General features: G+C 28.4%; 2 protein-coding genes across 2 annotated transcripts; both read right to left on the bottom strand.

The window, feature by feature from the left end:
* Nucleotides 1-11,431: 11,431 nt before the first annotated feature.
* Nucleotides 11,432-14,435, bottom strand: LOC107010101 (COBRA-like protein 10). The gene is made up of 2 exons (XM_027915095.1): nucleotides 13,548-14,435; nucleotides 11,432-13,473 (listed from the first exon to the last, which is right to left on the bottom strand). Exons 1-2 carry the CDS (start codon nucleotides 14,083-14,085, stop codon nucleotides 12,062-12,064), a joined length of 1,950 nt encoding a protein of 649 aa, XP_027770896.1. The 5' UTR covers nucleotides 14,086-14,435; the 3' UTR covers nucleotides 11,432-12,061.
* Nucleotides 14,436-14,596: 161 nt separating this feature from the next.
* Nucleotides 14,597-17,607, bottom strand: LOC107008922 (CRIB domain-containing protein RIC10-like). The gene is made up of 5 exons (XM_015208136.2): nucleotides 17,276-17,607; nucleotides 16,977-17,134; nucleotides 16,801-16,898; nucleotides 16,597-16,681; nucleotides 14,597-15,252 (listed from the first exon to the last, which is right to left on the bottom strand). Exons 1-5 carry the CDS (start codon nucleotides 17,401-17,403, stop codon nucleotides 15,038-15,040), a joined length of 684 nt encoding a protein of 227 aa, XP_015063622.1. The 5' UTR covers nucleotides 17,404-17,607; the 3' UTR covers nucleotides 14,597-15,037.
* Between the last annotated feature and the right edge of the window lie 4,061 nt (nucleotides 17,608-21,668).

Genomic DNA, 21,668 nt, shown 5'->3' with positions numbered 1-21,668 from the left:
CAAAACAAAATATTTACAATTTTTACAAGTCCAAGCAAAGTACATTATAAATAATATTTTTAAGCTATAAATAAAATAAATTATATATATGTATATATACAAAATTTTACAAATCTAAATTTGAAATAAAATATATAAAATTGAAAATCATAAATTAACAAAAAATACATATTACCAAAGTAGATTATATGTAGATAATATTTTTTTATCTATAATAAAATAAATTGTGTGTGGGGTGGGTAGGGGGGTGGGGGGCGTTGGTTTGAGTTCTGTTTGATTCTTTTTTTTCTAATACCACACCGAATCAAGAGTGGTCGGTTTTTTTTTCAATCGCCAAACCATAAGTCGGTTTTTTTCCCGATTTGATTTGATTCGTCGATTCGATTTTTGACTTAATGATTCGGTTTGTACACCCCTAGTTTTAGTATACCAAATTCATAAATATTATATAAATTCACTTTCTAAATAAAAATTAATACATGATAATTAAATATGTAATATATAATATATAATGCAAATATATAATTAACATATGTGCTATCAAAATTATATATTCCTATTCGTAATATTAATAATTAAATGAAAATAAATAAAAAGTTGTTTGTATATAAAAAAAAAGAAACGAAATAGGTGAGAAAATAGAATAGTTATGTAAAGTTTTCAACAAAAAAAATTAAAAATAAATTAATAGGGATAAATGTGTAATTTATCTTTCTAATACATGTATAATTACTAATATCCACGTAACTAATTCCACCTTCTATCATGTATAACTTATACATAGATTCCCTCATAAGTTATGTATGTATTAATTAAGTAGGATTACAAAAAAAAACAACCAAACACAATATAAAATTAATACATGAATAACTATTATACAATATTTAGAACTTATCAACCAAACATGGTATAAGTCATGTTGACTTTTCAACCTAATAATTTTTTTTTACCAAACATAGTAAAACTAATACAATATTTTATACATGAATAACATGTTCTCTTATATCATAACCAAACGGCCCCTAATGGATTGACTTAACAATATTATATATATTATGATATTTAGTTTAAGTATTAGGATCATTATGAATTCTAACTCAGAATTATTTGATGGTAATAAACTTAAAAGAAGAAAACTAGATATACCGAGAGTAATTGAGTAAATTAAGAATATTGTATGGATAATGAAATTTAGTTTGAGTAGTATCATTATAAATTCTGATTAATCAGATTATTTGATGGTAACAAATTTAAGAAGGAATCTAGATTAAGTAAAGTAAGTGATTAGCTTAAAAGTATTGTATATAGTTTGAGTAGGATCATTGTAAATTCATATCATAATTATTTAATGGCAACAAATTAGAAGGAGAGTAGATAAAATTAAGGAAGTAAGTGATTAACTTATAACAATATTATTGATTAAGAAATCTAGTTTGAGTAGGATCATCAACAATTGATAATTAGATTTATTTCGGTAGTAACAAATTAAAAGAAGGGAAGTTTAGATTTAAAGAGTAAGTGATTTAACTTGTGACAATATTATTGATTATGAGATCTAGTTTGAGGATCATCATAATTGATGTTAACAAGTTAAAAGAAGGAAAATAGATATGCATGTTAAAGAGTCACATTTATGGCTAACAGGATGGATGATGTCCTTATAAAATTTTTGGACAAATTAATTCCCTCCTATATTATTTTTTTTAATCGAGCTAAACTCAAATTTCATTTCTTTTGTAATAATATTTTCAAATGCAGTTTGGGTGCTTGCCTGGGACAAAATAATGTCAAAAACACCCTAAAACTTACATGTGACTCTTATGCTTTAACCATTTTTACATTTTAGGGATAATGTCAAAATTCTTTTGAGACTTACATGACTTAATTTTGTGACACTTATGCCTTTACCATTAGTATATTTTTAAAATGTTTAACGTTCAATGTCTGGGACTTATCTGACCGTTCTGCTCATCTAACCGTTTTTACAAAAATCATATGTCAAATTATTTAGTTAATATTGTTAAAACATCGATATTGTGACTATTAAGCTTTGAAAAACTTTTCTAGTTAATACAACAATTTGCATATTCTCGTCAACAAATGATATTATTTGTTACTTTCAAATAGAAAATCAAAAATATTTTTATACGCTTGAATTATTTGATATAACATATCTTGAGTTCATCAAGGCATGATTCTAATTAAAAGAGAATATGAAAGTTTATAATTAGGTAAAACATAAGTAGGTGGTCAAATTACGGGAGAACATGGTTGTAATTTGGAGTATCTTATTCTTCAATTTTATATCATCATAGTTTCTTTTGCTTTATTATTTTATTATATATTTCTGTTGAGTATTTTTCTTTTTTTAAGCTTTTGAAATTATAGCTTTTGTAGTATTCATGTATTTTTTAAAATTTAAAATCAAATCAAATCAATTAATCGAACTTTCATCACTACAATTTCGGTTTGGTTTGTTTTATGAATTTGATTTTTTACAATATCCTTTAAAATATATGATGATATATTGGTAAACACATTAAAATAGACTACGTTCCATCATAACATTTTTTAATTAATTACTCTTTAAGGAAAGGACATATATTACTTTATTATATTATTATAAGCTGGACATATTTCCCATCGAGTAACAATATATATAGTTAAATATGGGGGTGTCAAAAGTGAATTCAAAGATAGGTAATCTGTATAAATCGCTCAAAAGTTTAAGGGTAGGGCTCAAGATAATTTGAATCGGGTTCAATTTCAACTCATTCAGACATAACCCATTTGAAAAGAATTTCAATTGAGCCCAGTTCAATTTCAATTTCAACCCGTTTCAAAACTTTTTACTAAGATATGTTTCTATACGGAAGGTATGAATTATTATCTATTTAACATTTTTAAAGATTTATCTATCAATTTGTTACTTTTTTAACAAAATATTCTTGAGCAAAAATTGAAACTGTGATAATATAAGTTAAATATCAATATGTTAAATTATTGAGATTAATCCGGTCAAATTGGACGGGTCAAGATCCAATCCGTTTTTAGCTCATTTGAGTCCAACCCATTTGAGTTTAAAGTAAAATTGAGCGGGTCAAGACCTAACCCTATTTTTATACAACCCATTTTAATATTTTCAATTTCAACTCAACCTGCCATTTGACACCTCTAGTTATGTATCATTAATAAATAAAAACATTGATTTCGCAAATAATTTTATTCTTTAAAATTTTTTTGTGGAGCATCAATAATGACTAATAGTAGTAATTACTTGCTAATACTATTATTCTCTACAATATAATGGCATTTTTTTTCAGTATTAAAAATTCAGTTGGTCGGCGATATAAATTTTTATTCAGTTATAATAAAATATTCAATTTGTTGAGACATAAAAATTCAGTTGATGAAATTTTTATTTTGTATGAAGTATGTAAAATTATAACTGTATGAGGCATTATTTAATTAATAAATGGGATGGGATCCATCTGCCAAGTGACAAGTGACATCTTTCAAGTCCTTTTGGCTTTTTTTCCCCTACTTATTTCAATATGTTTTTATTTTTATTTGTTTAAAATATTTTTTTAACCAATCTAATTAGTTTATGTTTTATTTTTTTTTTGTTTTACACTTATTTCAACATATTTTTTATTTTTATTTTTTTAACACGTCTTTTCTTAACTAATCTAATTAGTTTGTGTTTTTTTAAGTTTTGCACTTATTTCAATATATATTTTTTTTATTTTTTAAAATGTTTTTTTTCTTAACTAATCTAATTAATTTATGTGTTTCTTTAATTACTTTTTGTTTTACATTTATTTCAATATATTTTTTGTTCTCATTTGAAATGTCTTTAACTAATCTAATTAGTTTCTGTTTTTTCTTTTTTATGTGGTATTTTGATTTGAATTTTTTATGTTGTATAAGTTTTTATTTTACTATACTAATTTTTTTCTATTTTTTTTTGTTGTTTATTCATATTTTAATATATAGTTGTTTGTATTTAATTTTTTGTATGCAAATTCAAGATATAAATAGTTTCTTTAATTCTAACAATTATTTTTTATCAAAAGTATAAATAAAAATTTGTAAAGTCGAAAGAAATCTTTTAAGGTATAAATTAATAAAATTATCTTTTTATTTATCATTTTCTAAGAGACATGTAAGAAAAGTAAATGAATAAAATATTTATTAAATTTCACCGGACTTGAATATCAGGAAAAAAACATCATATAAATTGAAAGAATGATTACGTATTTATATAAGTGTGATGAATATTTTTCTTACTAATTATGAATAAAATTATTAAAATATGAAAATACAAATTTGAAACAATAATCGAAAAAGAAATCAAATAAAAAATAAAAAGTAAGAGAGAAGGAGGGAAAAACGTCACAAAAGGAAGAGAGGGAAAAGAAGTTTGAACCATTTTTTTTGAAATGGACCCAGTTAACTACTTATCAAAAAATAAATGGAGGATCATATAAGTTTTATCTACCACATAATACTTGTGTTTCATTCATAATAATAAAATTTTAATCTTTATATAATATTTGCCAAATTTACTTATAAAATTATGTTAACAATTCATATATTAATTAATAATTACCTTACGAAAAAATATTTTTCAATAATGAGTTGGTTAAATCTTATATAAAATCAATAAGCGAAAATAACATTACATACTAATAATTTTCATCTAAATAGTGTAAGAAAAATAACTTTGAATAAATCCGTATACGAAGTTTGTTTATATTTTAGGTTTCAAATTGAAATTTTGCTTTAGGCCTCCAATTACGTTGAAGCTCCCTTGTTAATGCGTATGATTAAAGGAGGTAATATATTTTAAGTGATTAATTTATCGACATAATTAAAGTTGAGAATAATTTTACTTTAGGCGGCCTCCAATTACGTTGAATCGTCCTTGCTAATGCGTATGATTAAAGAAGGTAATATATTTTAAGTGTTTAATTTACCTATATAATTGAAGTTGAGAATAATTTGAACCTAATGTGCATAATATAGTATCATTTTATTATGTTTTCAAGTGATCAATTAAAACAACTTATAATTTAAATGTCTAAAATAAAATCTGATGACAAATTTATAAAGTTAACCATGTATTAAGACCAAAATAATTAATTGAATTTTCAAATTTAAAATCAAATCAAACCAATTAACCGAACTTTCGTCACTTCAGTTTCGATTCGATTAGTTTTATCAGTTTGATTCTTACCATATCCTTTAAAATATATGATGATATATTGTCAAACACAATATTAAATAGACTACATTCCATCATAACTTTTTTTAATTAATTACTCTTTAAGAAAAGACATATATTATTTTATTATATTATTATAAGCTGGATCTATTGCCTACCGGCTAACAGTATATACAGTTATATACCATCAACACATAAAAACATTAATTTTAGCAAATCATTTTATTCTTGTAAATTTTATTTTCTGTTGAGCACCAATAATTACTAATAGTAGTAAGTACTTGCTAATATTGTTGTACCTACAGCATAATGGCATTTTTTTCTCGTATTAATAATTCAGTTGGTTGACAACAATAACTAATCATTTCTTCTTCCCTAATCATTGATTCTTTTTTATTTTATTTTAGAAAGCTCTAACAAAATCATAGTTGTATCTATATGAGAATCTTACATATAATGTCACACTCCTAATCAGTATTATTTTCTATATGATTTTGAATAATTTAGACCTCATTATATATTACTTTTTGAGGTGGAGTTAAAAGCCTATTATTCCTATAAATTAATAGAGGTACTTAGAACAATATTTACTTCTGGTCTGCCCAATAATATATTTGCTAATGTTTTAGAAGTTTAGTTTACTCTCACATTAATTAAAGGAATAAATTCAGGTTGTCTCCTAATATATATAGCTTTGGATAATCATTATTTAATTATTGGCTACGGTTTAGTTAGACACAACGTACCATATTTATTACTTCTCTTCACATAATTATGTTAACATTAAATTTAGAAAAATAATATTTATTACCCATTTTAATAGAGCATCTATGTTAAATTTTGAAAAAAATAATACAGTATATTTCTATAAATGCAATACTCAGATGTGAAATTGTGAATCCCCTATAATTGTAGTATATCAAATTTGAAAAGTAGCGATCAGTATTTATCTTAATGGTCCCAATTGTAAATAGTTGCTGCTTCTTTTCAAGGATAACGACGAAAATTTCGTTGGCATCTCGCTATCTCTCCGCCGAGAAAATGATACTTTTATACTGATCTACTGTATTAAAAATAGTTATTCATTTTTATTCGTTAAATTTTTTAAAAATTTATTATTTAATTACTAATTTACACTTATTATTAATTATACACTCACTTTCCAATACATTTTACAAAATATTAAATTACAATCTTTAAAGCTTGATATAGTAAAAATTAACATTCTATATATTGCTCATTAAAAGAACATCTGCCAAATTAACATTAGATTAATAAAAATTAATAGGGAGAATCATAATTTGATATTGAGACATGGAGTGGGTCTCTACATCTATTTATGGGGGATTTAGGGAGATCGATATAGTGACATTTGAACATCCCTACCCAACTTGGATGAAGGTACGTATAGCTCTTCAATTGGGCTACACCCCACATGGTTTGTAATTTTTTATTTTATAATACATAGTATATATGATTATAAGAATAATTTTTAAGGTGGATATAGGATTATGAACTTTTGATTTCGCTTACATCATGGGCATATATAATTATAAGATTAACAAGTTTGACTTTTAATTTAACGTTTATCTACGAAATTAGAGTGGGTCAAAAATTTAAAATTGCCTGTTTATAAGATCATTGAGTGTAATTTCCTCGAGGGTGAGTAACAAGAATGTCTTGGAAGTGGATGAACTTGAATTTCAAATCTTGCTTTATTTATGTTAATTTACAAGTTTCGACTTTTGGCTTGAAGGTTTGTTCATAATGTAAGCAATTCAAAAATTTCAAATTACTCATTTTAAATCTAATTTCCTATTGGGTGATTTACAAGATTAGCCCAGAGGAAGTTCTCAAGCTATATCAATGCTCAAATTTGTTAATCACTGCTGAGAATATAATCAAATAATAAAAGTGTGATATTTCTAACAATTTAAGTTTTTAGATAAGTGGTCACACATTTCAATATAATATCAGAACAAATAAATTAAATAATAAAAATGTGCTCTCTCTAACAGCTTAATCTTTCAGATGAGATAATCACGACAAACTTCAACCATCATTATTAATATTATTGTAGTTTTAATGATCTACGTCTATGCCCCTAACACATTCAGGTTCTAATTCAAATATTCTGTGCTGCAAATCATGATTATGATTGTTATGTGGGGGATGAAATGCAGTAATACAAGAGAATTAATTCATGAACTTGTTCTCTCCCCATCTCTTCCATCAATTCAACTCCGGAATCGATTGTTTGATCAAAACATTTTTTACTGTGCAAGTTGAATTATAGTTAAATATCTATAAATTAATATAGGTGGGATCATAAAATTTCATTATTTTATCTCAATTTTCCATTTCGAACCTTACACATAAGGTTTTTTTTATACCAGCTCCTTCTACCTAGCTATACCACAATTGAAGTACCTAAAGGAGAATTTAGTGTCTTTCTGATCAGTAATGGATATAGATATATTATTAGTCGATAAATTAATATTTATTAATTTAAAATAATTTAAAAAAAAGATTTGAAATTTGGTGAAGATTAATTTTGATTGCATTAAAATTATTGAATCTTACTAATTTATCTATCATATTTATTGATTTCACATAAAAATATTATATATAAAGTACAACGAATACATCAAAATCATTGTATCTTACTAATATAAACCTTGTGATGTTGTGATAATAAGAGTTTTCAAGATGTATTATTGAACAAATTTTATCGTAGGATATAGAAGGCTATGAAGTGGGACAAACTAATTCAACTAAGATCAATGTTTTGGATGCTATCAATTTTGCACTCCCTGTTTGGACATAAAATGTTCAACACAATAACAAATTATTTTTGACATTGTAAAATTCGTTCGAAGGATGCAATTTTAGAGAAATTGAATGAACTTGTGAAAACGTCATTCATGAACTTGAAGTTATGATTAATAATCTTGGTTACCACAGTAAAATAGATGGCAATAACCTGTTGGATTATCCGGGTGAAAGTGATATATGTTCAGAGGTCTAGAGCATAGAAGAAATTGTGGATACCACCGGAAAAAGCAATGTCGATGTAGAAGTTGAAGATGACCTTTGGAACCAGTTACGCGAATGGAAACTTATCACATTTAAAACTCTTCACAATTTTATGGTGCAATTCGAAATGATAAAACCGGAGCTTGGATGCAATAAGAAAAGTTAGAGATAAACTTTAACTAGATTTAAATTTTAACAAAAGCCAGAACATAATAGAATCATATTTCACTAAATCGTCTTAGATATATTTGTATTTTTAAAGAATTATTAACTTATGATATTAATGAGACCATATATTTATATAGGAATCTTCTGAATCTTATCGAAATTGATGATTTTCTCTATTGATCCAAATCAGAATCAAAGAAAAAAAATATTTTAGAGAGATTATTAATTTACCAAATATTAATTTAGAGAGATTTTACGGAAAGTGTAATTTCTTGATGGACACACCGGAGATTGTTTTTAGTACTCCTACCCAGTTTGTCTCTTATGCAGACGGACAGAAAAATATGTACATACCATCTAAGAGTAATTATTTATATATATATATATAATATCATGATTTGTTTACCAGAAATGTGGCAGAGTCACGTTATTTTCTTATGCAGATATAGACACAGAAGAAATTATGAGTATATTGGGAACCTTTCAAGTAGTTAGCTAGTGTACTACTTGAACTGATCCAAATAATAATCATCTCGAATTTTTACATGCATGCCTATTTTAAGATGGAACTTACTAACTCTTATAAAATCTTCCTAACAAATACATATATGTATATATATGTGAATATTATTTCGAAAAAATAAAACCATTTATCTCTAAATTTACTATATACGTTTAAAATTGAATATCAAAATGTTGACTAGGCCATGTAAATTGAGACTTTGAGAAAATATATCTCATTCTTGGTTGACTAATTGCTAGAATAGCTATGAGTTTTTACCAAATAAGGACTTGTTTGAATAGGTCAGTATGAAATAATATCACGTGTTTCCAAATATATGAATTTAGTTCGTATTAATAATAATAAAGTTTACGATTACTGAGCAAACAATTTTTTGCAGGAGTTTCTCAATGCATTAATGCAACGAATATATCATCATAACTGAAATTGGACCATACTCTACTTATGCTGCAATATATATAAATATATATATATATATATAGCTTAGATTTTAATGCTCTCCAAATATTAAATTTCCATATCTAGAACGGTACGTGCTATAAAAGCTTATTAACCTAAGCGTCAGTATTATCATTATTATATTTGTTTGGTATCATTATCACAAATGAATTTTACATAGAAAAAATAGCCAAAATTAACTGTACATGCAACTAAAAAAATGAAGGTATAAACCGTTTGTGCGCGTGTATAAATTTGGATACTAATTGCGATTTGTGATATTTTTCTTTATCGTTTTACAATATCTCAATTTAATTTAAACAATTAGCTAAATTGGTTTCTAGTAAATGAATCAAACATGACAAATAAAAGTAAACGGAGGTAAGTGACTAGAAGGTTACGAAAACGCAACAAAGACCATCATGTATGAGTTCAAGTACTGATTAGGTAGCCTCAGGATTAATTGGTGTCCAATTCTCTTTATTACTTTGTATTAATTGTGTGTGAAAGAAACATTGTTAGATAAGAATAGCTATATATATGGTGGCTAATAAATGTTATAATGAAGTTTAATGACAGAATACATTAAAATAATTAGTTGTAGTAGATGTCTATCAACACATGTTCAACGGAGAAATGTATGCAAGTCACCTTCAAATTAAAGTTCCCCCCATTTTGAGTTTGAAAATGTGGCATTAAAATCAGTTTTGTTTTAAAATCACCTTCAAGAAAGAAAGAAAAAATGTCGAGGTGAGATGGTCAAGGGGTGGAGTTACGAGTCATTTAGAGCGGAAAGGAAGCAATCCTTTCGAGCTTGGAAGTCTATTTATGAAACTTATTTTTTTTAGTTTTACCAAACAAATAATTTTCCTTATTTGCAAAAAACTTATCTTTTTAGAAAAATATTTAAATCATCCCGTAAACACGTCAAAAAAAATTGGAAAATATTTTTCCTCCATGCTAATCATACCCTAAAATATGACAAATATTTTTTTTAATAATGGTAATTTTTTATCCAACTTGCTGATTAAAAAATATATTCTCGGAAAGATTTCCTGACATGAAGGTATGTGCAATAGGGCGCATACATCTTGTGCTTCTAGTTCATAATTTTTATTTTTATATTATTATAGACAGAAAAATCAGTTTGTGGTGTTATAATATATGTATACATCATGCACTACAACTATTATATAAAAGCCAATGCCTACCATGCATGTTAGGGTTGTTACATATTGACTTACAACTTGTTTGGGTGACTATTCCATATAGTTTCATGATATATTATGTAAGTATATTATTTTGATAAATATAATATTTAAATAAATTGTATTATTTCTCATTATTTGATAATGCTATGCTCCAACAAATGAAAAATAAGCTTACACTATTACAAAGAAAAAATAGAATATCAAAAGATAAAGTAAAGGATATTAAATAAAATAAATAAATTATGTCTTGTTAGAATATTTGAAGTGCGAGTGTCATAACACTTATTTGTTACTATGAAATTTTTCAGATATAGCTTTTTCTGATAATTACAAAAGTCCAATTAACAAATTATTTTTTTAAAAAAAAGTTTGACTTGTCTCAATGATCTCGATTTCTGCATTGAAATATGATATGACTAATTCTTCAAATTCTATAACTGCATTCAAACAATTATTCTTTTGCTTCTTTTTTTTTTTTTTAATACGTACTTATTTTGATTGATGATGAACCAAGTAATTATACTATTCTTTTGAATGTTTTTGTGGTTTTTAATACTAATTTGATTGATGATTTAACATATAGATTGTGTTAAAAAGCTCTTCAGCTGTGTTCTGATCTTTGGCTCTCTGTTTCTGCTTTGTCGTTGTAATACTAATGGGGTGAGATGATAACATTAATTAGAAACTTTTAATCTACATCTTCTTTGTGCTCTTGTTTCCATGTATAACAAATTTACTAGTGCAACAATACAACTTGTTCAAAATAAATAGACTTATCCACCTTCACTGTTTGCACCAAATCAGACAATTAATCATAGAAATCACAAATTTAAAGTGCAAATACGTATCACATATGATAAAGTTAAGGTTATATGTAAGATACATGTGTCTGGTGCAAACACTAGGCGCGGGTAAGGTTTTCCCTGGCCATTGTGTCTATCTAAAAGCATAAAACACCGCCACGAGATCAACAACACAACAATTGTAATCCTAAAGAGTTTTCCCTTTGCCATGAAATAGAAAGTATTGTTCACACAATCTGGAAAATGCACATGATCAATGGAGCTTATCTTACAAACTGCATACTTTCACTTTTAAGGGTACCAAGAAAGCCATATCCCTGCTTATGATCCTTCAAATTTGGTACAAATAAGACCATGTTCTTGGATGAAACCACTCTTTTTTTTTTGTTTTGTTTTGCAGTCTTTTGGTGCTTTAATGAGCTTCAATGTGCATTAATTTGCAGCGCGCAGCCAGAAGAATCATTCTGCAAAACGCGATTCATGTGTGTTTAATGCTGAGAATATCAATCCATTAATCATATCTGGAGATGGTGCTATACTAATGTGAGGTTAGTAACGGAAACTTCCCCTGGCAGAGTGTCAACTATATGTTTCACTTGAGAATTTCCTTCCATTTACTTGAAATGTACAAGCCAAAAACATCATCACCTTTCAATCATTGCAGGTCTTTTAGCATCAGCAAGAAGGTTAACAATGTGATCATCGCGATTACCCAAGATTTTGCATGCCATTTTCTTCCATCTGCTGCTAAAAGATGTGTGGGAAGTGCACATTCTTCTCCATTGAATAGCAACTTTGTTGGAAATCCATCCCCCTTTAATATATCAATACCTTTTAAGTGTTTCTTATTAAATCTAAGGACAGATTGTTGCTTTCCGGGTACTCTAGGGTCTCCAGGTTTTGGTCCATCAACTTCTGCCATCAAGTAATTTAAACCAGGTAGTCCTTTCAAGAAAATTGTGTCATTAATGTTTCGAAGCAAAGTTCCATTGAAAGAAAAAGCTTGTGCAAAGCCTGAACCTGTTTTCTTGAACTGGATGCCAACGAACCAGTCCACGAAATTAAGTGCTCCCCAATTGAATAGAGTAATCCGAGCAGTCCATCCTGATTTGTAGTTTGAATCAATATGCCAGTTTATGGTAACCCCACAGTTGTCGCCACAAGGTAACTGCTTAGGGACACGATAGTGCTTTAGTTTAGCCCAATACAAGGATTTCTCTCTTCTGTTTGCGAATGGCACCAGAAGTGCTTCTGGAGGAAGAAGCAGTCCTGGTGCATGTTGACTGCATTTGGCAGAATTGTCACAACCACATGCACAAGTGTTGCAGGGGATTGCAGAATCATTGTAATAGGCACTGTATGAAACACAGCACCGATTCGCTTTATCTTTTGGCTTTGTGATATTGCAGACTATTTGCCAACTTGCAATAGCTGTTACAGTAGCATGAAGTCCAGTTGGATCCAAGAATTGTGCGTCATCTACTCTTAAGGCTTGTCCACATTTATAATCCGGATTAAGAAGACCTACTATTTTCCATCTTTCGGGAGGGTAAAGAGCTGTTAGATTCAAATCTGGTGGAAGCTTATAGACTTGTAATTGAAACACAGACTTTGAGTTGGTTGCATCCATTACAGTGGGCATGATGCTGCCATTCCTGCAGCAGAATGGCAACATACCTACATCTTTATCTTGAGCTCTTTCTCGAGGCAAATCAGCTATGGTAGGCTTCTTTTCACAGTTCAAAACTTTAGAAAAATCAAAGTCTTTATAGTACTGTCCTGCAGCACCATAGACACAATTCGAATAGTCTTTCTTGCGAGTGTATGCACCCCTCATCGAGTATATGAACTCCCCTCTCATCCATTCCCAAGTTAAATTCCACTGATCAAGGCGTCCCAGAGGATTACTATTTTGTATGGTCACTTGTGCTTGATAGTTATTCGTATAGGCTTGCATAACATCATAAGAGATCAAAAGATCACCATTTTGCCGTGGGAAAAACTTGGTTGTGAAATTTTTAACCTTAAATTTTGGATCTTTCAAGCAGCAGACATGCATTTTTGTTGCTGTCACACAATAAACGAAAACAAAGATTCAGAATTCAATCAAGATACGCGACAAAAATGTAGCTGATTTACACACTTACCTTTGCGTTTTACTGCTGGACATTTGTATCCATCATTGAAAAGTTTAATAGTTTTAGGCATGGGATAACCTGGTGGCTTGATTCCAAATTGTGTACCTGTTAACTCAATCTCTGCTTGGATCTTCTTAACATCACCAGCAGTATCAATCGAAGTTTTCAAATCTGTCTGAGGATAGCCAGCTAGGTAAGTTCCATTTCCAACAGGAGCTGGAAAATCATCACCACTTAATAAAACAGCATTACTAGCTGAGACTAAAAGCTCGCGATTTTGAAACCCGATGAAGATTTTCCAGTTCTTGAGCTCATATATGCCTGCATTAAGTACTGTTGCTGTAGCCTTAAAGGCCCAAGCTTGTGCAGTTGCATTTTTTACATGTGGAAGCTCTTTCGTCCTAGAGATGAATACATAGGATAAAAAAATACCATTGCAATTATTTTCTGCAGGTGGTAATTTACCATCATAATCCTGTGCCTTAATATTGACAGAAAACAAGAGTATGTAAAAGATCATGGATTTTGAGAACATCTTCATTATTTTCTACAAATTTTATAAAGTGTCAATTGGATTTCAAGATTTGGTGAAAAAAAGAAGACATTTGGTATGATAATCTTGAATTAAGTGAAGACTTAGTCAGAATTCAGATGAAAATTATTTCCTCCATGTAAGCTACGACTGAAATGGCGGGGACCAAACTACCAACGGTTATTCAATCTTTTTTACTTTTTATTTTTCAATAATTATGTTCTGTTGTAGGGAATTTTGGTTATAAATTACTTGACCATTTTGCCCTTAGATCCTTTAGCAGCATTGATTCTGTTGTTATTGAATTCATGAAATAATAAATTTTGAATCAATGTCCAAAAATCATGGTTTTATTACCCCTTTTCCAGCTCAAGTTTTCGATAAAAGAAACATAAATAACAGGCCATATTGTTAGGGACATGAAGTGCAAGGAGACATTGAATTCCAAACAGTAACAATACCTTATACACAAAAAAGAATACCAATATCTACATATAATGAAACTGAGGAAAACAAGGAGTATGAGAGAATCCCTGGAGATTGTTCAAATCAAATAATTAGCATTAGTACAATCTTCAACCAATAGACTAAACGATTCAACTCTTTACACGATCCTTCCTCGTTGTAGTTCCAAGAAGAGGAACCATAAAACTAAGAGAAAAATAAATAGAAGAAATAAAGGAAAAGAATTTATAATTCTCCCAAAACATTGTCCTGGTTTTGAATTTTTTTTTAAGTTTTTCACCTTGTGTTTTCACATCTCTAAGTCCTCCTACTACTTCTTTAGGTTTCTTCCATATTAGTTTTATCACATTTGCAGTGTAACACTCTCTACATCTACTCAAGTTTCTATACCGTCCTCATCTTTCTCGTGGATAGATACTTCCATGAGGACTATGAACAACTTCAATAGCTAAGCAATGACAGAATTCTCAGCAATTTAAGCTGCAAGTTTGTACCATTAAGCCACCTCTATGTTAAGTGGTTTAGCATTGCCTTCGACAAATTTAGTCTTGGATTTTTCTGCTCGTGATGATCTTGACGAGGATGATGAAGCAGACCTGGGAGAGGATGTCGACTTGGCCTTCCTCCGCTTTTGTTTCTTAGGACCCACTGTAGGTGTTACGTCCCTGTAAAGATCAGATGATTGTTGCTGTCTCATTGACTCTGTGTAATCTGTCAAAAAGATGGATAAGAACCATAAAGTAAGTATCTACAGAAAATCAGGATCGATACATCTTGTATGACAAACTTGCAGCTTGTTTGTGAATCAACTCATATCAAGAAGTTCCAAAGTTGGCATTAGAAATATCAGTACATTACATGAAACTTAAATATTCAATTCATGAACCACTTCAAGTAGAATATCAAAAGATTTTGAAAATAGGTCCCACTCAAATATATAAACTGAGAGCAATGCAACCAAATATCATTCAAGAAAAAACAAGAAACTTGCACTCCCCTGAACATTTTTTATGCTGAACGTCACTAGTCAAAATAAGTGATAATGCATAATGGTATCTAAAGGCTTGAGCCGTAAATCTTTGTCACACTAGTTGCTTGCTTTCTTATCCAAGAGACAAACACAGAATATTTTATGAAACTTCGATTAGCTTAGCTTCAAAGAGAACTAAGATAAAACTTAATTGAGTGAAATGCTAGAACAATTGAATGATTCCGACTCAAAGAATAATTTACAAGATATATATTCCTTTCTAACCTTTACACAGAAGATTCTTTGGTAATCTAGATGTTATGAAATTACTATATTAGTGTCATTGGTACTAGACAATATTTGCCTAACAGCCAAGATTAATTTTAGAAAAGCACATCAAAAACTGTCCCTTTCTGGTGCCAAGTTAAAGACCTTTCTGTGACAGATAAGTCCAAAGCTTTCCCTGGTTTGAGGCAAAGAATCTTTGGGTCCCTTTGGATTGAGGACTTTAGCCCTATGTAAATTCATTTTCACAAGCTTTAACTTTTTGCACCAACTCAGATTTACCTAATATAATTTGGATTACAAACACAAACTGCAGTCACATTTCATTTCAACCTTATTTTTGGTTCATTTCAAATAACACTTGAGAATATGTCATACGGAAATCTCATGCATTTAAAAATGTAAATTTGAATTCTCCTAGAAGATACACACCCTTCAAAGAAAAACAAAACAAGACGAAAACTATAAAACAAATAAAAGAATTGTCCTGTCCATTTTAACAGATTTTTCTATACATTTGTACAAAACATAGGACAAGTTTATCATATTTCAATCAACATCTCAACCCGTGACAAAACCCTACAGCCATTGACACATTGTCTGATTACAGACACTGCACATGTTTTAAAGCAACATATCAGACACTTGCTTTGTTTTCTTGATTCATTCCAAATGATTCCAACTATTCAATAATATGCAACACATCTTTAGTCATTATTCTTGGCTTGTCACATGACAGTTGGTAGTGAAAGGAGCACACAAGAGGGAAAAGGAGAGTTTTTTAGAGGCAAAATATTAACCTTGTGATGCCCATGGAGAATGTGCAGAACCAGAATTACCAATAGAAGTTGCTGCAAAATCAGGCCCAGTCTTGAATTCATTCATCTATAAAGTTCCAAAAAGAACCAAACAAACAAACAAAAGTATTAGGTATATGAAAATAAAATGATGAATTGAGAAAAGGGCAAATACAAATATGTGGACCAAAGAAACTAAAAACATACCCAACTAGGTGCATTGCCTGATTGTCCATCCCAACCAATATGTGCCACATGCTTAACATCAGTTGGAAATCCAATTTCTATCTCCCTCTCCTTCACAACTGTAAGTAATCACAATCAAAAAATAAACTCAAAAACTGAAATAGGGATATGGGGCTAAAGGGAAAAAAGGGAATTACCAAAAATATTAGAAATGTATTTGTAGATCCCCTTCATTTTGGTTCCCATAGAAGAGTATGTAAAACCCCAATACAACAAACACCCTCTGCTCAGAGATGAATCAGAATACAGATAGAAGTAGCAGCAGCACTTAAATGTGAAGAACCAATTCCTTTGCCTAAACCAAAAAAAAAAAAATGCAAACACAAAAATAAAAATTTGACCTTTAATTACCCTTCTCAACATACAGACAGAAATTGCATGATATAAAGATTGAATCTTTTTTATTTTTTTTTGTGTTGGGGGTTGAGTAGAATACCTTTCTTGATAAAATCTGATAGAAAAGAAAGGGTTACTACTTTTCCTCAACTTACTGCTGCATTGCCCATCATCTTTCTTCAAGTAATCTAGACATAATAAAAATGTAATAACCAAGAAACCAACCATGCAAAAAAAAAAAAAGTTTGAAATCAAGAAAAGAGGCCAAAGAGGGAAACGTGAGAAATGAAAATTGGAAAGAAAGAAAAAAATGGGGAAATGGTACAAAAATAGAGAGTTGAAGAAGAATTAGGAGAAGAGAGAAAGTTAGAGGTGGACAACCACGAAAACCTCACAAAAAAAGAAAGGGGTTGAGGTTAGTATTTTTACAAAGAACATTGAGACTACAAAGGGGGGGTTTGGGGGGTGGGGTGGGGTGGGGTGTAATTCATATTCAGAAATAATAGGGAAAATGACACTTTTATTCTCTCAAATATCAACAAATTATGATATTGGTCTTCCCGGTAGATTTACCACATTTAACCTTCAATTAATTGTTACGTATACTTCAATTAATCCATATGCACTTTTCACTCTTCTAATTGTAAATCTTTACAAAATTTAACAACTTATTAAGTATTAAAAAACATTCAATTATGGATATATAACCTTATATTCCATATTGCATTCTTTTCATTGGTAGAAGTATAAGGAACTATTAAGTCTTAAATGACTAAATTATGTGTGTATTATATTAAATTTATATTGTTACTCCATAATATAGTTCAAAAAATAACACAAATTTTTTATATATACATAGACCAAAAAGGGCACATTTCAGGTAATTAAAGGTTGAACTATGCTTTGTAAAATATAATGAGGATTAAAAACATGATTTATCAATAATCAAGGGACCAAATAATATAATTAATTCCAATAATAATCACAATATAAAAATAGCAACGAATTTAAGAAATGGGATATCCCACTGAATTAGCTTTCATAATTAAAAATGGAAAATAATAAGATATATACTCCACTACTGCATCATAAATTAAATAAATGACATTTAATGGATTATTGTTTATAAGTAGTGTTGTAAATGTTTTGTTGGCGTATAGGTGGCATTGTAGTTGAAAGAGTAAATCGCGGAGTCCTGTCATTTTCTTTTCTAGTACATAACTACAAATATATTGAAAATTGTTGAAATTAATTTATTTATTTTTGAATTATTTGTAAATTGTTGAAATTAAATTTTATAAAAAAATAATTCAAAATCCCAAATTTCGAAGATAAAAAGAGAGGAGAGATTGAGACCCTAAGATTTGGCTTAAAAGGAAGAGCAACTTTTACATATATCAAATACAAAATTTATATTTGTATGTTATAACAAAGTTTGCATAATTGTGCTCCATAAAAACCATAAATATGTATAATCTGCTATACATATACAAAAAAATCAATTGTATAATTCGCTCTACATATACAAAAGAAAGTAATTTTATACAAATCCATTATATAATTTGTGTATGTATAAAACGAGGGAAGAGAGAAAGATAAACGAAAATTGGGCAGAGAAATATTTGTATTGTATAATTACAAGTGTAAAGGACGAAGATATATGTAGTTGAAAGTATATATACAATTTTCTCTCACTTTATACAAATAGAAATACAATTTGTACATTTCCTTTTTGTTTGTATAAACGATAAAGGCGAGGGTGACGAGCGAGATCTGGGAGAGTAACGAGCGAGATATGGGAACGACAATATATGTATATATACAAATTTTTCTCGCTTTATACAAACAGAAACACATTTTATATACTTATGTTTATATAAAAGTGAGAGAGAGAGCAAGAGATGGAGCGAGAGAGGGAGAGTGGCAAGCTAGAGTTTGAGGAAGAGAGGTGATTGACAAACAATTTGCTACATGGTATAATTAAATTAACGTATGATTATAACATTTAATTTGATTTATTAATTTGCCATTATATATAATTTTTCCTAAAAAACGTGCTAATGTTGGTGTGTTTGATAAAGTTAAAAACAATTTAAAATAAATTTACAATGACTTTTTTTTTTTAATTTAAAAGTTATTAAAATTTAACTTTCTTAAAATTATTCCCTCATTTCCATTTTATGTGGTAACATTTGACAGGATACAAATTTAAGAAATAATGAAAATTTTAAAATGTTTATCAAATTGTCCTTAAAAAAATAAACTCATTTTTCTCTCTTTTCATAAATGTGTTAGAGTATTATTTTTAAAATTGAGTGGGACCAACAAGGATAAAAGAAGTGAAATTGTACCTTTAAATACTTACCATATAAGGAAATGTGGCATTTTTTTTTTGGACTGACCAAAAAGAAAATGGTGTCATGTAAAATAGGACAGAGGAAAGTACTCCCTCCGTTTAAAAATGAATGGTCTAGTTTGACTTGGAACGAAGTTTAAGAAAAGAATGAAGATTCTTTAATTTTGTGGTTCTACATTAAAGTTATGTCAAATGTACCAAAACGCCCTTTAATTATATGGTTTTAAACATGTCACGTGAAAAATTAAAGTTAAAATATTGCTAAAAGAAGAAAGAAAACATTCTTTTTGAAATAAATTAAAAAGGAAATAGAGACATTCTTATTTAAACGAAGAGAGTATTTTTTTTTTAAGTTAAAACAAACGTGAGTATGAGCTTTTATTTATTTATTTTTGTCTTGATAGTATTGGGAGTGGTTAGGTAGATAAAATTTCAGCATCAGAAAATGTATAGTTTGGTTAATTGTAGGGATTGGAATGGTATAAACATATCTTTCTTCATGGAACTCAATCCCATATGCTACCTAACCACCCTCCACTCCTCCCACCAAGTCTTTTCTAGCCACATCCACTACTATTTCTTCACCCATCCCCACATCAATCCTTTCCCTATCAAATTTAAAATTCTTTTCTCAAAATTAAATAACACAGTAATTCTTGTTTACTATCTTTTTATTTTTTTAAAACTAAATATATCGATAATATCTAAAATATAAAATTTCACCATGCATGTCATTTAGACATTCAAATTTTATGATATAAAGTGTATACATATATCATTAGTGTTATGCGTGATAATAAAATTATCTAATTTTAAATATGCTTGAATAAGATTTAAAAGACAAATAATATTTCTTTAAAACGCTCTGTGCTTTTACAATAGCAATACATATTTCCTTTCCTCCTCATTTTTTTTTTGTGATAGATAACTATTTTTAAAACTTTGAAATCCATGTTAATTATAAAAGATAATTTTTTTAGTTTTTTGAACATTTTATAATAGTTGTAGTATTTACCTTCCATCTCACTTAGGATCTACTTTAATTTGAGAGTATTTATTAGGATTTATGAAAAAGAAGATGTCTTCTTGTTAAGAAATAAAGTTCAAAGTAACAATATTAAATATTAAAGATGAAAATAAGAGTGATAATAAATAACATTTTATTACGTTTTTAGGAGTTAATGAATGTATAAATTATATTTCTACGATAATATAAGAGGGTGTTTAGATTGGCTTAAAGTTGATTCAACCTACTTTTAAGTCAGTTTCTGACTCCTGAAAATATTTGACAAATATAAAAATAAATTGAAATAAATCGATAATGACATAAAATAAGTTGAGAAGTGTTTGGCAAAATCAAACTGACTTAAAAAAAAGTTTCAAATGACTTAAAATAAGTTTAAAATCAAAAGTAGGTCTTCCTCTACTTTTTATTTTTTAACTTAAAAATTAATTTAATTTAACTTTTAATATTTATTTAAAAACTAATTCTTTTTTTCTAAGTCAATTCAATCATGCCCTAAGGCGCATGCATACCTACTTAATTCTCTTCAGTGTGAAAAGAAATTTTACATTATTATTTTTAATTAATATAATATATATGTAATGGAAGGGCTAGAAATTTAAGAACAATTAAGTGTTCACGAAAGGGAATATTAACAATATATTTGAAAATATTTTGCAATACTTACTTTTCTTCTACTTTAAGATTTATGTTGATTAATTGTTTATTTTCCTTATACATTAGATATATGCTAATGGTATTTTTGATAATTTTACTCTGTATTTACGTTCTTTCTAGTTTAGGATCAGATTTCTTTAATTTCGATGGAATCCTAAAAGACTATTCGTGATCAAAACCAAATCTTTTACAAAGTAATATAATAATAATTAATAAATTGTTGATCTTGATGGCATGCCTTCTGTATTCATGGGAGCTATATATTAATCATTTTACTGTTTGCTCATATTCTAGTATTTTACATCGTAATTTTGTTGACTTTTAAATTTTAATATGATTTTTAAAAAAAAATATATACTACAATATAGGATTGCAGTCTAATTCAATTACAAAAGTTCTTTCTTAATATTTTGAGATTTTTATATATACGTGCTTGTAGCATTTAAATCCATCCAC

The sequence above is a fragment of the Solanum pennellii genome, chromosome 2 (assembly GCF_001406875.1).
Source record: "Solanum pennellii chromosome 2, SPENNV200".
In the NCBI taxonomy this organism is placed as follows: domain Eukaryota; kingdom Viridiplantae; phylum Streptophyta; class Magnoliopsida; order Solanales; family Solanaceae; genus Solanum; species Solanum pennellii.
The sequence above is the reverse complement of the archived record's forward strand: the minus strand, read 5'-3'. Positions and strand labels throughout refer to the sequence as shown.

Excerpts from the sequence above, each read along its gene's own strand:
- LOC107008922 (XM_015208136.2), bottom strand. The coding sequence starts at position 17,403 with ATGGTTGGTTTCTTGGTTATTACATTTTTATTATGTCTAGATTACTTG. Across the intron at positions 17,135-17,275 it reads ATCAGATTTTATCAAGAAAG|GCAAAGGAATTGGTTCTTCA; the intron begins GTATTCTACTCA and ends TTTTTGGTTTAG. Across the intron at positions 16,899-16,976 it reads ATACATTTCTAATATTTTTG|TTGTGAAGGAGAGGGAGATA; the intron begins GTAATTCCCTTT and ends GATTACTTACAG.
- LOC107010101 (XM_027915095.1), bottom strand. The coding sequence starts at position 14,085 with ATGAAGATGTTCTCAAAATCCATGATCTTTTACATACTCTTGTTTTCT. Across the intron at positions 13,474-13,547 it reads AGTAAAACGCAAAGGTAAGT|CAACAAAAATGCATGTCTGC; the intron begins GTGTAAATCAGC and ends ATTGTGTGACAG.